The sequence below is a fragment of the Neovison vison genome, chromosome 9 (assembly GCF_020171115.1).
Source record: "Neovison vison isolate M4711 chromosome 9, ASM_NN_V1, whole genome shotgun sequence".
Lineage (NCBI taxonomy): Eukaryota > Metazoa > Chordata > Mammalia > Carnivora > Mustelidae > Neogale > Neogale vison.
Window position 1 is genome coordinate 86232978 of NC_058099.1, and position 22474 is coordinate 86255451.

The 22474-nt window shown below is 42.2% G+C and overlaps 1 protein-coding gene and 1 non-coding gene across 5 annotated transcripts in view; both read left to right on the top strand.

Moving 5' to 3' along the window:
- NMRK1 (nicotinamide riboside kinase 1) overlaps window positions 1–19693 on the top strand; it is a 29400-nt gene extending 9707 nt beyond the window's left edge. Inside the window, exons 4-9 of one of the 4 annotated variants that reach the window (XR_006386433.1) lie at window positions 4603–4750; window positions 4828–4899; window positions 5504–5610; window positions 7965–8048; window positions 12627–12725; window positions 19555–19693. Coding sequence is in view for 3 of the 4 variants with exons in the window: in XM_044265874.1 (XP_044121809.1) it covers window positions 4603–4750; window positions 4828–4899; window positions 5504–5610; window positions 7965–8048; window positions 12627–12646 (431 nt within the window). In the remaining variant the exon portion in view is untranslated. Of the gene's footprint in view, window positions 1–4602; window positions 4751–4827; window positions 4900–5483; window positions 5611–7964; window positions 8520–12626; window positions 12763–19554 lie in introns of those variants that run through there. The other 3 variants (XM_044265874.1, XM_044265875.1, XM_044265876.1) reach the window with 3 other exon arrangements.
- Window positions 11083–11196, top strand: LOC122917922. The gene has a single exon (XR_006386535.1). It is a non-coding gene; the product is annotated as a small nucleolar RNA SNORA12 (small nucleolar RNA).
- Window positions 19694–22474: the final 2781 nt, after the last annotated feature.

The window sequence follows — 22474 nt, forward strand, 5'->3', positions numbered from 1 at the left end:
TTTTCAACAATTGACAAAGAATTATTCGTAGTTCAAATGAGTTCTTATAAGCTGATAAGAAAAACACTAATATTCCCATTGAAAAATGTCCAAGGATATAAATAAGCTATTCATAAAAGCAAAAGTTTATTTGATTAATAAATATTACAATAAAAAGTCAACCTCAGAAGTAGTCAAAGAGTTGTAAAATACTTTTTTCCTCACTTACCTAATAAACAGATTTTTAAAGCAATGATTATCTAATGATGGCACAGCTGTCTAATTATCTAATGATGACTCAGTAAAACAAAAACTTTCTTAGATGGAAATATTAATTGACATAACCCTTCTAGAAGAAGACTGAGCATATATCCCAAAGACCTTAAAATACTCATGCCATGTGTCAAGTGTCCCACTTCCAGGAATCTATCCTGGGAAAAAAATCTGAAATTTTTAGGTAAGTGTACAAATTTAAAGTAAATCAAGGTAATGCTGAAACTGTATGATAATCACCATAAGAATAGTTTAAAGATATATAGCTATCAAGTTTATAAATAGATGGAATCATTAAAATGTAGTTGATAAAGACAAAGTCAGAAATAAAAAATAGAGAACTTAAAGAAGTCAAAAGATGATAGAAAAGTAGAAAATGAGATTTAAATGATAAATTTAAGCCAAATATATCAGTAGCTGTATTAAGTTAAATGAACTTAGTACTCCAAAGATTGTCAAATTTATTTAAAAAAAAAAAAAAAGAAGAAGAAGAAGAAGGAAAGAAAGAAAAGCCCAAGTATAAGTACCTTACACGAGATATATTTAAATATTAGGACAAAGAAAGGTAGACAAGGCTAGAAAAAGATCTGCCATATGAACACCTACTGAAAGAATCTGGTGTAACTACTGATATGAGACAAAGTAAACACAAAGAGTGTCACTAGAGATACTTTTATTAGAGATAAACGGAGATAAATGGGTTAATGCAGCAGGAAGATAAATGATCTAAAATTCGTGTGCACCTAATAACAACCTCACAATACATTAAGCAAAAACTGACAAAACTAAATGGGGAAATACACAAATCTTTAATTATTGTGGGAGATTTCTAGTACAAGTTCTTCAATAACTAATGGAAAAAGCGGACAAGAGTTGTAAGGGTATAGCAGATTTGAACAACACAATTAACAAAGTTAACGGATTTAACATATATAGAACATGTGGCCAGTTACAGCAGAATAGACATTTTTGTTTTCTTGAAACAGGAACATTAACTAAAATGGCAGGCATACGCAAGGGCATGGAGCAAGTCCTAGTACATTTCAGGTGATTGAAGTAAAATAGAGATACCCTCTAACTACAGAGAATTAAATTAGAAATTAGTAACAAAAGAGTAAGTAGAAAATTCCTGTTTGGAAATTAATCAGTACCCTTTTTTTCCTGGAAAAATTTAAACATACACAAAAGTAGGCAGAAAAGTGTAATGAGCTCTCGTGAATTTCTCATCCATCTTTTAAAATGATGCCCTCTTGACCTATATATATTTCATCTATGCCCTTACCCACTCTCTCCTTCTATATTTTTTGAAGTAAATTCCAGATGCCAACATGTTTCTTCTGAAGCAAAGCACTTCTGTATATCCTGTGGGTTAGGGAATGAATCACGGTGAAAATTAGAAGATACTTTTAATTAAACAATAATGAAAATATATTAGAACTAATGATGTTTCTGGTTCCAGCTAAGATGGATTAGCCCCGTCCCTTACTCTTGCTCCCTCTTATAACTGAAAATCTTGGATGGAGCACAGCAAACAAAGGGAGACACAAAGATGAAAAGAAAACAGACTGGCTAGACCTTTGGGACTTGAGGAATGATGTGGCTGTGATGCTCTAGGTCATATATCCAGGAAGGGGTCCTGAAGGGGTGCGGAACATGGTGTCATCAATGTACAGACAAAAAAGTCCCCAAGAAGACTGTTCCCTGGAGTCAGAAGATCGGGAAGAGAGGGGCACACCAAACAGAAAATCACCTTGATAATATCCCAACTTAACTGTAGCCAAACATAAAAAGGAAAACCACCCTCCTTTCATGGCGTCAACAGGGCCGCGTGGGGAGCAAGACTTCTAGACCCACGTGGCACCAGCCAGCCAGGGAACCCCACAGTGATCCTATCAGTAGAGCCAGATGGCGAACTGAATTTCCACACCTGTCCAGCAGCAGCGACCGAGTGAGGCAGCGTGAGGTGCTGCTAGTTGGCTCTCCACTCTCCTCACCCAGACAGCATCAGCTGCTGGCAGTCCCCACCAAGTGAAGCCACACCAGCATTCCACGGGTCTCTTCCTCCCCCCGTGGCAACCTCCCCCTCCATGTTGGTGAGGCTCAGCAGGGGGGTGACCGTCCACGCCCTCGCGGACCTGCGTACTACAGCTAAGCAGGGTAACTGCCTATAAAAAAGAAGATTAAATGAGATCCAGAGCCTCACAACATGATACCTCAACTATCTAGGACGAGACTGAAAGACACTTGTCATACCAAGAACCAGGCAACTCTCAACTTGAGTGAGGAAGGACAATCAACAGACACCAACTCCGTGACAACAGAGATGTTGGAATTATCTGACAAGGATTATAAAAGCAGCATTCATAAAAAGGCTTCCGTGAGTGATGGTGAACATTGTTGAATCTAGTAAAAAGTTAGAAAACCTCAGTAAAGAAATAGAAGATGTAAAAATAACCAAATAGAAATTTTTTAATTGACAACATACAGTTACTGAAATTTTAAAACTCACCAGAAGGACTTAACGGCAGGATAAATGTGATAAAGGGAAGAATCTGTGAAATTTGAGGACAGAACAGTAGAAATTACTCTATCTGAACAACAGAGAGAAAGACTGAAAAAAAGTTAAGAGAAATATGGGGCAATAACAGAAGCTGTTACATTTATATCATTGGACCCTCAGAAAGGAAATGGGGACACCTGGGTGGCTCAGTCCATTAAGCATCTGCCTTCAGCTTGGGTCATGGTCCCAGGGCTCAGGGATGGAGTCCCGCATCAGCCCCCTTGCTCAGTTGCAAGCCTGCTTCTCCCTCTACCTGCTGCTCCCCCTGCTTGTGCTCTCTCTATCTCTCTGTCTCTCTGACAAATAAAATCTTAAAAAATAAAAATAAAAAAAAGTAAATGTGTGTAAAACATTGCAAACTTGGCATAAGATATAAACTTACAAATTCAAGAATCTGACTGATCCCCAAACAGATTAAACAAGACTGACCAAGAAAAAAAAAGGGAAGGCACAAGTTGCAGATACCAAGAACAAAAAAGGTAATACCACTACAGATCCAACAGACATTGAAAGGGTATATTATGAACAATCAGGGCAACTAAATTGGAAAACTTTAATGAAATTGACAATTTCCTAGAAGAACACAACTTACCAAAACTAACACCAGATCAAAGAGAAAATCCTAATAGTCCTATGTCTACTGAGTAAGTTAATCCATAATTTATAAACTTTCCACTAAAAAGACTCTAAGTCCAGATGGCTCAATACAGTAGTTCTGGAGTAAGACTTAGAAATTATAATTTTTTTTTAAGATTCTATTTATTTATTTGACCGAGAATAGCAAGAATGGGAACACAAATGGGGATTGGGAGAGGGAGAAGCAGGCTTCCCACTGAGCAAGGAGCTCAGTGTGGGCTTGATTGCAGGACCCTGGAATCAGGCCCTGAGCCGAAGGGCAGACACTTAACGACTAAGCCATCCAGGCGCCCAGAAATTGTAATTCTGGTCAATTCCCAGGTGATAGTAACGCTGCTGGTCTAGGTCCTACACATTGAGAATTGGTATTTTGGAATAATTTTCTAGAACTATAATTGTAAGCTCAAAAAGTATGTACATTTTAGAGTTTAAAAAGGACATATTTGTGTCTTTTATAAAATTTTAATGATTTTTCTCTTATTTACTTATAAGAGCCATACGTATATTAAAGATATTAGCTCTTGGGGTGCCTGAGTGGCTTCAGTTGGTTAAGCGCCTGACTCGTGGTTTTGGCTCAGGTCACAATCTCGCAGTCTTGGGATGGAGCCCCACGTCGGGCTCCACGCTCAGTGCTTAGTTGGCGTCAGATTCTTTCTCCCTCCCCTCTACCCTTCTTGCTTGTGCTCTCTGGTTCTCTCTCTCAAATAAGTAAATCTTTTTTTTTTTTAAGAGAAATTTTTTTAGCTCTTTGTGAAATACATTGTGGATATTTTCCCCAGTGTGTCATTTATCTTTCTAACTAATTTATAGATACTTTATCATCCAAAAATATTGAACTTTTGTATAGTCAGGAGGGAACAGACATCATAAGTAAAGCAATATTGGCCATGAGTTTATGATTGTCGAAGCTGGTAGTGTGGACATGGGAATTCATTGTACCCTGCTCTCTACTTTTATGTATAGATTTGAAATGTTCCATATTAGAAATGTTGCAAACATACCAATTTGTCTAAAATATTTATTCCATATTTTGAAGGGTAAATAAAATAACATCATTCTATATATTTATAGAGCCCTGGATACACTCATCATAAAAAGCCACATCATAAACCTTTTGTTATTCTGACTTCATCTTCTTGTATGTTTGTTTGAAGTGCTTGAAGCGCTTAACATGGAAAAAATGATGTCCGCCATTTCCCGCTGGATGGAAAGCCCAAGACACTCACCGGTATCAACAGACTCCGGAAGCACTGAGGAAATTCCCATATTAATCATTGAAGGCTTCCTTCTCTACAATTATAAGTAAGCACCCTCAACCTAATACTGACTCAGAATGAATGGGGGGGAAACCTTGTGAACTAAAGATGCTGTGATTTTAGGCCCCTTGATGCTCTGTGGAACAGAAGCTACTTTCTGACAATTCCTTATGAAGAGTGTAAGAGGAGGAGGAGGTGAGTGTTGAAATCAGCTTTGGATCCTAATTCAAAAGACAGTTCACACAGGGGTGCAAATCACAGCGTAGGGTGTCGGGACAGTAGTATTTGTAACAACGCAGTGGGTAGTGGCTACGCTCACGGTGAGCACAGCCTAACGTACAGAGAAGTTGAATCTCTATGCTGTACGATCAAAACTAAAGTGACATTGTGTGTCAACCATACTTCAATTAACAATGAAAAATTTTTAAGTAAAAAAATATGTTGATTATGATTTTCCATTCATGAGCCGTAACTCTGCTACAGACACAAAGAACACCAATTAATTGAAAGCTTAACCTAACATAGCAAGTTCTCTGTCATTATTTACACTGACATTTGTCTCTTAATTCTCTACTGAAGGCAGGGGAGATAATTATGAATGATAGTGAATTACAAAAGTAATTTGTTTGGGTCAGAACTTTAAATCCATTTTGTTGTCTTTGTAACTAGTGTTGAATCTACCCTTGATTCTGTTTAGAGTTAAGTCTCAGTGATTTTTCCCATTATTCTGACCATTATTATTTTACTTTTATCAATTGTCTGTTTCTGTCCACATAAAGTTTCCTCTGTGTTTTGATAGTACAAGGGTCTATGAGCCCCCAGATGTCCCAGGGTACTTTGATGGCCACGTGTGGCCCATGTATCTGAAGCACAGACAAGAAATAGAGAACATCACGTGGGAGATTAGTAAGTATCTTTTCTTTCTCCGCAGAAGGCCTTCGCTTGTCATTGCTCAAAGTCCGCAGGAGAAAGGATTTTTAGGAGGCATTTTTCTCATGGATTACATTATAAAGGAACACTTTAAACCAGAATACTCCAGGACCTTCCACAATGGACTGTCCTGGTTTCTGTTTCTCTCTCTAAGGCTCTTGTCAAAGCCTGTCAGCTTCTAGAGGGTCCTTCGCGAAACAGATATTAACTGAATGCCTTCTGTGTACAAGGCACTGCCCGGTGATATTGAGGAAAATAAGACAAACCCAGCCACTACTCTTATGAGCCAACATTCTCTCAGGGAAACAGGCATTGGGGACACTAGCTGCACAAGCATGTCCTTTCTAGCTATGCTGAGTGCTGTGACACCAAGTTCCAGGGGGACTACGCGAGTCCCAGCCATCAGGGAAGGCTTCCTTGAGGAAGTCACTTAAACCACTGGACAAAGGGAGGTAGGTTGGGTGGACAGCAAATCACCCCAAACAGTGCACAAAAAGGCCAGGGATAGGTAAGGAATGAATAGCGTCTGAAAGAAGGTTGGTGTATTTTTGGTAGAGAACCAAGAGGAAGGAGTGATGCTGGAGACATAAGGAAGATCTAAACTCTGCAAGGCCATAAGCCAGTTAAGGACTTCGGTCCTTATTGTAGGAGAAATGGGAAGCCCTCCACAGAGAGGTTTTAAACAAGGACATGGTAAATAACGAATTATTGTGTTAGTGAGATTCCCCTAGCTATGTGAGCGTGGATGCAGGTGCTTAATAGAACAGAATGAGAGAAGAGATTTGGAGGGTGCCTCTCTCTCCTTCCCCATCTAAGTTACCGATCTGGGGGTGCCAGGCTGGTCAGTCAGTGCAGCATGCAAGTCTTGATCTCAGGGTTAGGAGTTCAAGACTCATGTTTGGTGGGGAGATTGCTTAAAATGAAACCTTAAAAAAAAAATGCTGGGTGCTGGGTGGCTCAGTGGGTTAAAGCCTCTGCCTTCAGCTCAGGTCATGATCTCAGGGTCCTGGGATCGAGTCCCGCGTCGGGCTCTCTGCTCCGCGGGGAGCCTGCTTCCTCCTCTCTCTCTCTGCCTGCCTCTCTGCCTACTTGCGATCTCTCTCTCTCTGTCAAATAAATAAATAAAATCTTAAAAAAAAAATGCAGATCTAACCACACCCCCACTTTGCTTAAATACCTACAAAGAGTCTTCAACTTTTGGGGATAAAATCCAAACAGGCTTCAAGGCCCCTAAAGACTAAGACCTAGACAGCCTTGCTCTAAAATCTCATCTCTCTAGTGTCCCTGGTTCCCACATTCCAGCCCCTCCAAACTGTGCATCCCTTGCTGAACAAGCAAACTGATCTTTTACCACCAGTTTTCTGATTAAAGTGTTCCTTTCAGGGCACCTGGGTGGCTCAGTAGGTAAAAGCCTCTGCCTTCAGCTCAGGTCATGATCCCAGGATACTGGGATGGAGCCCCGCATCAGGCTCTCTGCTCAGCAGGGAGCCTGCTTCCTCCTCTCCCTCTGCCTGCCTCTCTGCCTGCTTGTGATCTCTGTCTGTCAAATAAATAATTTTTTTTTAAAAAAGTGTTCTTTTCTTCCTTTAACCTATATAACTTCTACTTTTTCTCCAAAATTACCTGTGCCAGTTTGGGTAAAAATGCATATCTCCTGGGCCTGGAGAACATGGCAGAGCCCAGACCCCTGCATGGTTCTTTCTGCCCACAGGTCCTATCCCTGTGCTTTAATAAAATCACCTTTTGCACCCCCCCCCCAAAAAAAAAAGCTTCACAAGGATCCTGATATATATAAGGCAGTTGGAGAACCAGCCCCTGGAATGATTCCTCAGGGCTGCTAAAGGACCACATACCCAATGCCATTTAACTCTTTCTTTTTCAAAAAATAATTTCCACACTAACTGTTAATATGGATTTCCCCCTATTAAACCAATTTTTCTTTACCTATTATTCCTGACTCTAATCTATTTCTGTCTTTAATGGCTATTAATTTCTTTTTAAGTGTCTAAGGTCCTGTGTTCTTTATTTAAACCTGTTAATATTCTCTTTTTTTGAGGGGGTAAGTGACAGAGCAAGAGGAAGAGAGAGAATCTGAAGCAGGCTCCATGCCCAGCACAGAACCGGACAAGGGGCTCAGTCTCAGTACCTTGCAGTCATGACCTCAGCTGAATGAAATCTAGAGTCAGACGGTTAACCAACTGAACCACCCAGGCACCCCTGAACCTGAACCTGAACCTGTTAGTATTCTTAAGGGATGGCAGATGGCAGAGTAAGAATCCACAGCAAAGAGGCCCCCTGGCATTTGAACCACTCTCCTTTCTCTTTCTCAGTTTACCTAGATGGAACCAAATCAGAAGAGGACCTCTTTTCACAAGTGTATGAAGAGCTAAAACAAGAACTAGCAAAGCATAAGTGTAAGTGTCGTGGATGGTGAAGAACAGCCAGGAAGAAGCGTTCATTGCACACCCAAGAGCGGCTTCCCAGAATGCTCCTGGAGGAGCGGGTGTATCCTTTCCCTCTTTGCTTTGAAGACAATTTCAAATCAGAGACTCTGAATGGGTTTGAGGCCTTGATTATTTTGTTTATGAGGTTTTGTTTTTGTTGCTGGTTTTTTTTTTTTTTTAAGGGTGAAAATGCCCACCCAATGTTACAGCCCTTAACGATGTTTATGTTACATAGTTTAAATTTTCTAGTAGATGGCTGTCATTTCAGTGGGACTGACATTATCCTTTGGGCAGAGTGAAATTAAAAGGCTAATGATCCCCTTTTCATATGTCTAGAGCTCCCCTTCTGCTTTAGTTCTCTTGAAGATTTCCCATGAACTTATTTTTCCCAGATACCTCAAAAATAAACACAGGATGTTAAAAAAATATATATTTATGGAGTGTTTCTTTAAGGTTTTCATCTTAGATGACCCATTTTTCAAGTACCAGAACCCCTCCTCCATCTGGCTTGAGTGGGAAGAAAGTACAGGGTAGCTGAGGATTTGGGCTCAGCCGCACTGAGCAGCTCAATGTAGCCTTCCAGGCTCTGCCACAATCCCACGCTGCTCTTTGGGTTTCTTCTGGAGGCAGACTCCTCCGACAGATGCCATGGCTGTTGACAGCACCAGCCTCCCAGATGCAGCGTGCCCAGTAGAGAAAGTTCATCCTTTCTCTAGCTTTCCCAGGAGTTGATAGATGTCAGGGCTAAGTGTTGGGCTCCAAGGAGCTTGCTTATAATTTTCACTACTTTAGCATTTGTTTAAGATTCTTTATTTTAAACACTTTTGTGAAAAGCTGTTTTGCCTTTTAACCCAACGGGAGATTTTGATTGGTCCTGCTTGGGTCGCAGGGCTTGTGCTAACCCAATCACTTTGGCCAGGGAGATGGGATACTCTGATTGGCTAGGACTGGTTCGCGGACTCATCTTGTCCTTGAACGCCTCTCCTAAGGCCTCCTGTTTAGCAGAAGAAATTCCCCAGAAAGAAAACAGCAGGAGATAGAAACCAGAAGGAGGTTGGAAAAGCATGCTGGGAGAGCAAAACTATAGACCCAGCTGCTGTTTTGTTGTGTTTTTGTTTTGTTTTGTTTTGTTTTAAGAGTTTATTTATTTGACAGTGAGAGAGGGAATACAAGCAGGGGGAGTGGGGTGGGGAGAAGCAGGCTTACTACCCAGCAGGGAGCCCAAGATGAGGCTCAATCCCACACTCCTGGGACCATGACCTGAGCCAAAGGCAGACAAACACTTTAAGGACTGAGCCACCAGACGCCCACCCCGCCCCCCAGCTGCTGTTGTATTTGAACTATTGCAACTAAAAGGGTTTTCACAGTTGACATGTGCAAAATGTAGTCATTCGCTCATTGAAGAGGAGACAGAGTGAGTCCCGAGAAGCAACTCCCCTAGACCAGATGTAATCTTCTCTTAATAAGAATTAGATTTCCTGGGACGCCTGGGTGGCGCAGTTGGTTGAACGACTGCCTCCGGCTCAGGGCGTGATCCTGGAGTCCCGGAATCGAGTCCCACATCAGGCTCCCAGCTCCACGGGGAGTCTGCTTCGCTCTCTGACCTTCTCCTCGCTCATTCTCTCTCTCACTGTCTCTCTCTCTCAAATAAAATAAAATCTTTAAAAAAAAAAAAAAAAAAGAATTAGATTTCCTGGGGCACCTGGGTGGCTCAGAAGCCTTTGCCTTCGGCTCAGGTCGTGATCTCGGACCTGGGTGATCGATCCTGCACAGGGCTCTCTGCTCAGCAGGGAGCCTGCTTCCCCCTCTCTTCTCTGCCTGCCTCTCTGCCTACTTGTGATCTCTCTCTGTGTCAAATAAATAAATAAAATCTAAGAAAAAAAAAAGAATTAGATTTCCCTTGTTCTCGGTAAATTCCTATGTTACAAGGAGGCGGAGCCCAGCCCGTGCACTGACCCTACACACTCCTGATTCCTGCATCAACGCTTCATGTAGCCATTCCCATTTGGAGAAATTTCAGGACCATTTGAAAGCTTCTTGTAAGTGGAGCTTAAGAGTCCTTGGTTGATATGCCTGTTCCCCCCATCCCACCCCTGTCGTCTGTTTCTTTGGTGAAACCCAAGGAAGCTTAGGGCGCCAATGTGAAGTGGCTAGGTCAGACTCTGGAGTTGGCCTTGCGGCCCATCTACTGATAGAGATGAAAGGAGCCTTCACCAGGTGGCTCAGACCGCAGCTCGTTGCAGATCAAATGCCGGCCTTTCCCGTCTGTTCCAAGACCCGAGAACAGGTCTGTTTTGACAGACACCGAAACCCCACGAGGGAGTACAGGTCCGCGTGCGGGCGGCAGGCCTCTCTCCTTGCTCACGTCCTAGAGGCCGCTGAGAAGTGTTCACCTGGGCCTTTTCAGGCTCTCTTGCTTGGGTTCTAGAGATCAGATAAAGTTAAGTAGGAAAAAAAAAATCATAATAAATATTAGAAGAGACATAAAATCCAAAGCAGATCTGCTTTTCTTACCTCTTAAGATCTCTATCCGCTTTTTTTTTTCCAGTTGCATAAATCAGTTACAGTGTTATTTATAGTAACCCACCACCTTTCCCGGTTCTCACAACCGCAGTGCCTTGGCAGAGCTGCCTGGAGGGTTAAACCATGGCCTGGTTTAACCCACACTTGGGGGCTGAGCGAGCAGGGAGGCCTTTCCTAGGTTTCCACGGACCACTCTGTAGGCTCCTCAGAACCTCTCCGAAACCTGCTGCACCAACTTCCCATTCTAAGCCCATAAAATCGTAACTGTGATCAAGTCACAATAATGGGAGGGAAACAGAGATCAAATTTAATGATTAATGAAACAAATGACCCAAGAGAGTAAGAACATAAAGTCATATGTTTAATTTAATCCTTATTTACATTCAGTGTTTGGGGCAAGATTTAATCATTGCCTCTCCTCACAAGGACAAGGCTGTCTAGCTACCAGAAATTTCAGACCCCTTTGGAGAATGTTTATTTTCATGGTGATGGCTTCCTTTCTGGCACGCTCGGTTACGTTTTCAAGGGAGCCTGACTCTGCCACATATGCGAGATAGAACCTGGCAAGTCTGGATGGGAGATTGGCTCCACATGTAGAGAGGAAAAGGAGGGGAAAAGTGTCTATTACCATCTCATTATAAAAGCATATTCATTATGAAAAACTTTTAATATTAAAAAGAAAATAATCACTTGAATTCCCCCGAATCAGCAATGTTAGCATCTTAGCGAGTACACAATCAGCATTTTTGCTGTTCACATCAGCCTCTTACGTGATTACATGGTTAATCGCCGTACGCATTTCTTTTTTGCAATGTTTTTACACTAGTATTTAATACTTAAAGGAGCTTAATAGAGCTTATTATATAATGAAACTGAGTAAAACTAAACAGCTCTTCCAATTAAAGGAGTCAAGGCCGAGTTCTGTTTTGCTCATTAAGAATGAGTTAAAAGACTTGGCATTGACATCTCAGTGCAGAAGAAAGAGGTCACATGTCTCATTTCAAATCAAAGGAATAAGAAATTGCAAAATAAAATTTAATAAAAGGTGTTTATTTTTCTTTCAGCATTTTTCTACCTTGTATTTAAAATATAATGTCCAAGTAAAAGTAATAGTATAATTATCTGATATAATAGCCAGAATTATCATAGGATTAATGACCCATTTCACAGCTGCTGAGTGTTTAGTACCTTTACAAGTATTTCACATTGGCAAGTAACATGCTATAAAAATATTTACACATATCACTTATTTTCTTCTCCTGAAATTTTATTAAAAATTTTCAGAAGTGGGGCACCTGGGTGGCTCAGTGGATTAAAGCCTCTGCCTTCGGCTCAGGTCATGATCTCAGGGTCCTGGGATCGAGCCCCACATTGGGCTCTCTGCTCAGCAGGGAGCCTGCTTCCTCCTCTCTCTCTGCCTGCCTCTCTGCCTGCTTGTGATCTCTGTCAAATAAATAAATAAAAATCTTAAAAAAAATTTTTCAGAGGTAACGATCAAAGAGTATAATCATATCTATATATATATATACTTCAGAAATTAAATGTTTCTCCAACACTAACTCTATGATAAGAATTCAATAGGTTTATCGTTGAGTTTCAAACCAAAGTCACCAAATGTTCAAGTAGGCTTCCTTGGTTTAAGAAAAAAAGAGTAAATGTACCCATGCTCTTTCCCCAGATCAAGGAAAATGCTCTAAAACAATAATTCTACTACAACCAGCCACCCTTTGTGATATTCTTCTAATTTTTAAACTATTTCATTCCTCGAAGCCAGCAATTATTATACCAATTGCAAACGATGTTAGATATCTGATACCTTAAGATAGGCTTAAATTTAGTCTAAGGATTCAAAGAATGAGTTCTTTTAGCCTTTATTTAGTTCTTGATGGAAAAGCAGTATTTCTGGCTCCAGAATCCCTGTCATCTTAACAGTAGATTAAGATTCACTGTTGATAATGTGAAGATTTAATACAATGAGAATTAGAATTCTCTATTAATTTCTTTCTACTTGTGTTTGTTTCCAAGGCTTGCAAGTAACAACGTAAAGTCGGAGTATGCGGAATCCTTCCTGGGATGAATTAGGAAACTCAAAGGAGTGTATCTGAGAACCTTAACCAAGATTCAGTAAGTGCTTTGGTCCAATAAAAGCTGCTGGTTCGTTCGTTTGTGTTATCACACGGGGTTTCTCCGACATGCGGTGCAGTCAATGGTTATCCACATGCCACCAGACAGGAATTTACCTTCATGAGTTGTTCTCCCTCCAAGATATACGAAGAGATAGCATAGCTCACAATGAGTCAGTTCGTCCGGACCAATGATTGTCAGACTTTTCTGAATGGGACCCAGAGTACAAAATAAGATTCATCACAATCCAGTATTTATGTAATCTCTTGTGCTTGAATGTGGCTGTGTGTGTGTGTGTGTGTACACACCTATCAAGTATCACAAAGCATTTACCTTAGATTCAATGCACACCGATATTTTTCTATTTTTAAATTCATTTTAAATATTCTTTACCATCTAATATCAATGCCTATTTCCTACAAATAAAGGCTTTAGTGAGAGTAGCAGTCACATTGAATAGACCAACAATTTACCTGGAGTGTCCTTCTTGTGTGTGTTTTGTTACTGTTTCTTACATGTGTGTAAAACCACTGGATCATTGTGTCACTTGTTTTGATACTTTGTTATAATAGGGAGTATTGTTGTTGTTGTTGTTTTATTTTATTTCTGTCAAACCAATGGTCTAAAGTCATAGAAACCACTTATGGTTACTTAAATATATAATACCTTTCACTGAAAGGAACAGACAGAAGATCTGAATTGTATAATTTTGGGGGGCCTTCTTCAATGCTGGAATTTAAATATCTACTGTATTGATCAACCTCTTATTTTTTAAGAGATTGCTCCCAATCCTCTCAATCTTTACAAATAGAAATATATTGTTACATTAACATTAATTGATCTTTACAGATTCACTTGATCAGCTCTCGTTATTTCTGTATTTCTAACTAGCTTGTACTCAGTGGTAATTAAGGAGGGTGTTTTGGTCATACACACTAAACAAGCAAACAACAACAACAAACCCTGAACCCAAATGGCACTTCTTCCCCCAACAGCTGTGTGACTCTGATCAAATTATGGAAAGTCTTTACTGCAAACAATTCAAAGTCTCTATTTCCTCTTGGTAAGATGGGGGTATCAACAGTACTTAGTATGGGTGTAGTATTGAGTGAGGATCAAGTTCAAAATCCTTAATATGGCCTCCGAGTCACTGCCTGAACTAGCTTCTCTGTGCCTCTCTATTCTCGTTGCCCATCACTCAACCCATTGCTGTTCAGTACCGTGACCTCCTCTCCTCAAACTTTCCAGAACCCTTCCTGCCTCGTGGTGGGCACACATGCTGTTCCTGGGGCTCAGAGCAAACTTCCACAACCCTCCCCTCCAATCAGCCTGCCCCCCTCCACCCTTCCTTCAGAGTGCCCTGATGTCCTGCTTCAAGGAGAACTTCCCTCTGTAGATGCTGGCAAAGCCTTCCTACTCGTCCTTCAAAGCACTCATCACACCTGGAATCACACTACCACTTCCAGAATCGCTCATTTAGCTACAGTCTTTCCAGCTACACAGAAGCTCCGTAAAGGCAGGTCTTGCCTCTGTGACTGAGTCACACACACATCCCTGCGAGCCAGCACAGTGTCTAGTACGTGAGAAGCACCCAAAGAAGTATTGGATACAAAAGTAAATTCCTATTACACCAAGAATGAATTCACAGGCAACCAATATGTTATTTGAGTAGTAGTAGCTTAAACTCATCAGGATTTATTTTTTTTTTTTTACATAAGAAGAAAGTTCAAGGCAGGAAGTCCAACATAGAGTTGTCAGGTTTGGGGGGGGGAACCCCCAAAAACACAAGTAGAGGACTCAGAGTTAAATTTGAATTTCAGATAAACTAGAGTTATTTATAAATAACTGCAGTATAAGTAAGTCCCAAATACTACATATGTAAGACTGTTGTTTCTCTGAAACTCAAATTTAATTGGGTGTCTGTATTTTATCCGGCACCTCTGCTTTTGCAGCAACTCAAAATTTCAGAGAAAAGGCAAGATTTTCCATCCTTAGCTTGTGGCCCTATCACTAGGAGGCCACAGGAAGGCATTGAAAGTTTCCAACATATTGTCAGCTATCAAAGCAGAAAGATGGGGTGGGGGTATGGGGGTACAGATAGGCCCATGTCTTCCAACATCCCCCAACAGTGTCCCCAGCAGACTCCTTCAGATGTCTCTGGAGCCAGGATTGGCTCACATGGCCACTTTTCACTGCAAGGGAGGCGAGACGGAGGCTGTCATGACAGATCTGAACTGATTATGATTCATTGTCTGGGGATGTTGCCACGGGAACAAAATCAAGCCTCTTTTAGCAAGGAAGGAGGAGGGAACAGATGAGCAACCCAAAGTGCCTACCACAACCTTTTTTCTGCCTACCCTCCCTGGCCATGATTTCATCAAGATTGGATTGCTCTAATTCCAAATTCCAAATTACCATTCGCAAAACAGTAGGAATTTTTAAAAATTTTTTTAATTTTATTATTATTTTTTTAAACACGAAAGTCTAGGGATTCCAGGGTGGCTCAGTTCATTGAATGTCTGCCTTCTGCTCAGGTCATGATCCCAGAGTCCTGGGATCGAGTCCTGTATTGGGCTCCTTGCTCAGCAGGGAGCCTGCTTCTCCCTCTGCCTGCTGCTCCCCCTGCTTGTGCTCTCTCTCTCTCTCTCTAACAAATAAATAGATTTTTTTAAAAATCTTAAACAACAACCAAAAGACTAAAAGTCTAGACATAACTCTTTAAACATCATTTCCAAGAATTTTCTGAAATACCCTCTCTCCCTGCACCCCTCCCTACTCCCAAGAAGGATGTCCCTGCTGACTGAGGATCACTACACTTGACTTTTCTCCCCATTTCAGCATGCAAAACTAGGTCAGAGAAAGACTCTTTACCTTGAAGTGGAGATGAAAAAGCTTAAAGGATATTAAAAATAAAAATAGTCAAATCATTTTGAGAGGCAATAAGTATCTTTATGCTTACTACTCTCGGTGGGAAATAAATCAGGAATTCAAAATGAAGACTACCTCCTTTCTGATTTCTGGCCGAGTATTTTCACAGTGCAGCTCCTCTTACCCACACAATTGATGAGACATTACATCTATTTCAAAAAGCACAAGCTCCTTTATATTGAAAGGAGCAATCCTGGCTGACAGCTCCACTCAGTCCTTCTAGTAGCCTCAGTCCTTTTAGGTGACTGTGCTATAGGAAGGCTTCATCATACTTCATATCACACAGAGGAGGGAATCACAAAGACTATCACAGGGTAAGATTCAAACCAAGTTAACCTTTTAAGGCCATGCTTGTGGCAGTACACAGAATCATCAAATGTTGGAGCAGTAACAGCTGGTTCAACCTTCTGTATTTCAGGATGGAAGTTAAAACCGGAGCTGGTGACCTGCCCAGCCCCACGCAGCTAGTTAGTGGAGGGACCTGGGCCAGGCCACCGTCCCCACACCGCTCAAACACGCGCGCACCCACACGCACACACGCGCACACATTTTAATTTCAAAGCAAATAAGGGCAGAAAAGTCGCCTGCCAGACTACATCATCTGTTCTCTCTCCTTTGAAGACTGCAAATTGAGGAGCCTGGGAAGACAAGGGCTGAGTCAGGGAAACGTGAAACTTCCTGCTCTGGGCTGTTGGAACCTGGTCAAGGAGGCAAGCCTGCTCACGAGGGGGGAAGCTAATGTGTGCTCCGTGCTGCTCTCTGGCTGGGCTGACCCTCGGCTTGAGGCTCTAGCTGCTCCTCCAACCGTCCATCCCTGGTGGTGAGTCAGGGTAGAGCAAGGATATGGGAAAAGTAGAACAAGCATTACGCTCCTTTTTTGCAAACACACAGAAATAGATGGAAATGGCAGTAGTTGGCTCAGGGCTCTAATCAGAGGAGTATGACCTTGAGAACATCAAAGAAATGTTAAGAGAACATCAGAAACAGATTTTTTTGCCAAAGCGAGCATATCTGATATGTGCATGCCCACAAGTCCAGAAACACTTTGTCAACGCAAACGTGGAGATAGAATAATGGGCTCCCTGCGAGCTTCCAGATCCCAGAGAAGTTAGGTCATGTTCTTCAAGGTTAAAAACTGAGACTAAAGCTTGGCCAAAGAAATCTGTATTGACTGTTCCCTCCAAACCTGCACAACAAGATCCCGGAACTTACTGTTATACCAGTGGTTTTCAAACCTTAGCATGTACCAGAATCACTCGGACAGCTTGTTAAAACAGAGAAGCAGGTTCCCAACACCCTGTTCAACACATTACTGAGTTTCTGACTCAGTAAGCCCGGGATAAGGTAATAGAATTTGCATTTTTTTTCTTTCTTTTTTTTTAAGATTATATTTATTTATTTGATAGGGAAAGTGAGAGACCACAAGCCAGGGGGAGTGCCAGAAGGAGAGGGAGAAGCAGGCTTCCCAGTGAACAAGAAGCCCAGTGTGAGGCTCTCGATCCTAGGGTCCTAGGATCATGACCCAAGCTATAGGCAGACACTTAACTGCTTAACTGACTGAGCCACCCAGGCACCCCTTAGACTTTGCATTTCCAACAAGTTCCCGTGTGATGCCAATGGTGCTGACCTAGGGACCACACTTTCAGAATGACTGCTCTACAGAGGACCAACAGCAGCTCGCAGACCCAGAAGGGGCCTCACTGGCTGTTACTTGTTGGACACTACCAGCCTGAAAGGATCAGTATTCTCAGCCCCGAAAGATATTACAGAATCACGCATGTGCTAATTATTGGATTGATCACTCCAGATTCTTCCTTTTTGCATCATCTGCAAAAGTTAATTTGGGCCCTTTATATATTTTTCCCTTCCCAGGTAGAATGATGTTAGGCTTTGTGCATAGAAGGTGCTGGAGAGACATAGCAGAAGAAAAGGATTTTCTCTGGTTCTTGTGGGTTGGCAACTGTAGCTGAGGACCTCTGGGGAGGCAGCTCCCTGTGGAGATGCATTTCCATGGCATGGCACCCTAAAGAGGGAGATTCCCGAAAGTTCCAGAGGATGGATTTCTAGAGAGTTTGATCAGCATGGCACCAGAGCTGCTTTCCAGGCATTCATGAGCCATGGCAGTGCCTTCTCCAACAAGGGTTGGCTCTCATTAGTGACCACAGAAATAATGAGGTTTTGAAAGGTATAGTAACTACCCAAAGTTCCATGGCTCACTCTTGTTGGAAGCAGGTTTGGTACCAAGCAGGGAGCTCTTGACCACCATACCTTACTGTCCTACAAGGCTAGTCCTAGAACTCTGTGATGTGGCTTGCTGGCACCATTGCACTCGGCCTGCAATCATACCTCCATGGTTCTTGGCCACCCACTTTCCATACTACGAAAGGGCTTCACAGTTTGAAATCCAAAACCAATCAAAGTAGCCTTCTAGCTTTGAAAGCTCTTACGTTCACTGTGTTATATCACAGAAGTTGACACAATAGTCACCTGGGTGAGGAGTTCCTGGGAATGTGAGCCACACAATTCAAAACACCTTGTTCAACACACCCCTTGAACTTACCTCCATGAGTGGGTTGCGGCTCTCCCTCTCTGGGAAAAAGACATGCCCAGCAGGAATTCTGGTGGGACTTGCTCACACTAGTTTTCACTTTTTGTCCTTCCTGTTTTACAAATGGGGAATGTGGTAGAAGGCACGAAGGCATCAGGAATCGATGACATCAGCACTTGGAGCTATTTTGTTTAAATCCATGCTGATCTCCGTGACTTCTGTCTAGTCCAATTGTGCTAATCAGAGTAGGCAGTACATAGATGCTTATTAGACTCCCTGATTAAACAGTCATTTGTCTTGATCTTATTGTTCTTAGGAGGTAACCTAGCTTTAGGAAAAATACACTCTATGATAAAAAATAGCTATCATATTGGGTCGCCTAAATGGCTGAGTTGGTTGAGGACTGACTCTTGGTTTCAGCTCAGGTCATGATCTCAGGTCATCGGAGCTCAGGTTCTGAGCTCAGTGTTGAGTCTGCTTGTCTCTCTTCCTCTGTTCTTCCCCTCACTCATGGGTTTACTCTCACTCTATCTATCTCTAAAATGAATGAATAAAATCTTAAAAAAAAAAAAGCAATAACCTGTAGAGTGCTTACCATATACAGAGTTGAGGATCAATTGCCTAGCTAGTCTACAGAAATAGATTAATTGGATGAGAGCCTTGACATCAATATTAGGTAATCAAATATATTATTATTGCGTTGATTGATTGATTGGGGAGAGAGAGAAAGAAGGGAGGCAGGGGGAGGGAGAGAGAATCTAAAGCAGGCTCTACCTCAGTGTTGAGCCCACTAGGGAGCTCAGTCTCACAACCCTGAGATCATGACTTGAGCCAAAATCAAGAGTCAAATGCTTAACGACCTCTGCCACCCAGGGACCTCTATTATTGCTTTTAGTAAACAACAAACAGCATAGAGAAGTAATGTTTACTTACAGCTGGAAACCTTGTCTCAAATCACAGTTAGGCTTATTTGTAAAGTGTAAGCTCTTTTAGAAAGTTTGAGATCATTAGAAATAGGGCTGATGTGTACAGCCTAAAAGTCCATTATGTCTCCCAAACACAAGAAACACAAAATGCCTCCCATCATTCATGTTCAAACCTGTCCTTCCACATCCATGAATTTGGGGCCGAGCTTAGGACATACCACCCCACTTGACAACAAAGGAAAATGAAGTGCTCATTTGTTCCTTGAGGCCACTGAAGGAGTCTGTATCGGAGCCAGATTTTTAATAAAAATCAAACAAAGGTAGACATTCACAGAGAATTGGATTTATTTCAGTATAAACTGTAAACTTGATTTCCTTTCCAACCCCATGTACTTTCTTCTGTCCTCTTTTTTTTTCCTTCTAACAGGCTTGCGATAAGGTGCTCACCAAAGCAAAATGCAAGTCATGCTGAAGGCTCAGTAAGTGTGGGCCTGTGGTGACAGGGCTCTCCGGCTTTCGGGGAGTTCCACGCCGCCAGAGACGAAGACAAGTCAAGGACACAGCGCACGGCGGAAGTGGCCACCATGGTCGCTCATGCTGACCGGTGAAGCAGCCACGTGGAAAGATTTCCACGAGGAAAATCTAGGTTTTCATTCCAGCTCTGAGGCTTGACCACGGGCTGCCATGTAACTTCTCTGAGCCCGAGGAAGCGAAGCCGCCCTCCAAATTGAAATTCTTAATATCGACCTCATGGTATTTGGTGCCAAGAGTTAGTGCATCTAAAGTATCCAGTCAAATGCCTGGCAGCTGGTGGGTGTTGACTATTATTATTAGCTCCATCTTCAGTCCCACCTCTTGTCTCCATCCTACAAACCTAAGGTTGTTCTTCAGATCAAATAAGGTGTGAGAAAAATCGTGTGACAGAATCTACCAGGCTCTGCAAATGTTAAAATGTTATTATGGCAGATGAAAGCCAAGGCTAGAGGCAAGTCGCACATAACGCTCGTGTTTTTTTAATTATTATTCTTTCCCCTTCAAGACCTCGTTTGAGACACATTTTAATCCTTTTGCCCTATAAAAAATGAATGGAACATATGGTAGGTTTGCTCCAGGCCCAAAACGCTGTAGAAGGGTCTTCAGCCTTTGTGAACAACAGATGATCTGACCTATGAATTCCATCCCCTTTTCCTTCCTCAAAGAAACCTTAATCCCAGCCATAATATTGGATCAAGCTGTTTTGGCCTTGCTCTCTTAGATTACTTGATCTAAGGAAAACCAGCCAACATATGGTGAGAATGTTCAAGCAGGCCTGTGCAAAAGCTCATGTAGCAAATAGTAGGACCCCCTGCCAATAGCCAGCCCTGGTACTGAGCCACCCCTGAAATGGGGCTTCCGACACCAGTCAAGCCTTTAGGTGACTAAAGCCTGACGGACACCTTGATTTCAACTTGGTGAGAGACTCTGAGGCAGAACCCACTTCTAACACCCCATCTGAGTAACTGCACAAGGTCACTGTGTTTCAAGCTGCTACATTTGAGGTGATTGGGTAATTTGTTATGCAGCATTAGATCATGATACACCACCCACTCCATATCGTCAGCTGAGGGTGATTTGTGTTGCATTTCTGCCACTTTCCTGCCAAAGACATTTTGAATAATCGATCTGAATCACTTGGGATGGGTCCTGGGCAACTGTACTTTTTTTTTTTAAAGCTCTATAGATGAATGTGATGTGCAGTGAAAAACCTCTATTTTATTGGGAAGTATAAATACTTAATGTGTAATTATAACCCACTAGCTTTGAAAAAAAATTTTTTTTATTTGACAGACAGAGATCACAAGCAGGCAGAGAGGCAGGCACAGAGGGAGAAGGAAGCAGGCTCCCCGCTGAGCAGAGAGCCTGATGTGGGACTCGATCCCAGGACCCTGGGATCATGACCTGAGCTGAAGGCAGAGGCTTTAACCCATGGAGCCACCCAGGCTCCCCAACCCACTAGCATTGAATGAGCTAAACTGCACTCTTTCCTCTACAATGCACTGTACAAATTAGGACTGGATTTTAAGCCCTTGGAACCTCAGGTGGGCGGCCCCATCACTAGGACGACCTGGTGTTCTTCTCCCCTCTGTGTCTAACATAGAAGCGAGCAAGGAAGACTCATCTTCACTACTTTCCTCTTGAATTTCCCTCTTGGCTTCACTGTTTTGACTTAAGAACAAAGCCGGTGTATATGTACCACTGCTTGGCTTTGGGACAATTTGCAACGGCTCCCATCACGTTCTGTTGCAAACCCTCCTTTGCTCCTGACTCAGATGCACTGACTCTTTCGTGGGCTGCTCCCCAGGTATTTGTCAAGTACATATGAAAATTCTGTTTTACCCAGAGAAAATGAGTCACGACGAGATGCTGACACTTCTGTCCCACTCAAACATACACAGCAAAGATGCTGAATTTCCAAACCTGAAGCTTGAAAACAAGAGTAAATGCATGGCCGAGCATCTCCTCCTTCTTCTGTATCTTCTCCACAGACATTCAACCAGCCTCTTACAGCACCACACACCAGCAAATTACTATTTTTTAAATCTTAAGAAATCTGAATTAGAGAGGTTTTGGCCACCAGTTGAGAGTGGTGTGAACCATCTCCCTGTTATCCTAATATCCCAGTAATTATCCTCAATTCCTCTTCTCACTTCACTTATGGAAACAGCTCCTAAGTCCCATTAGCTTCACTTCAGAAATCCCATTTTCAGATGTTCATCCCCACTCCTACAGCCAGAGCCTTTGTTCAGACTGTCTTCACCCCTAGTCTCTTTCCCAGGGCCTGGACCACAGGCTTCCTCCACTCCAACTCATTCTGCACCCAGCTGCCAGAGGAGTCGTTCCAAATTCTCAATCGTATCATGCCACACCTTTGATGGGAAAAGTCTGTGACGTCATGTACCCCCTAATATGATACACCAGGGAGGGCACATTCCCTCCTCTGGTATTCTTGTCAGAGATGCAGAGCCTCAGTCTCGAAAACACTAGATAAGCCGAGGGACATGCTGTGAAACAAATGGTTAGTGTTCTCCCACAGTGTCACGGTTATGACAGAAAAAGACTAAGGAGCTGTCCCAAACTGGTGAAGACAAAGGAGGCCTGATGTTGAAATGTAGTTCCAGGTCCTGGACTGGCTTCTGGAACATTAGATAGACATGACTAGAAAAACCGGTGAAACGCAAGTAAATTCCACAGTTGATGCTGTTATAGCAGCTTCTTCATGTTGACCATTACGCAAGATGCTGAAGTCCGAGAATGCTGAATGAAGACTATGAAATTGCTCTGCCCTACTCTTACAACCTTTTTGAAGT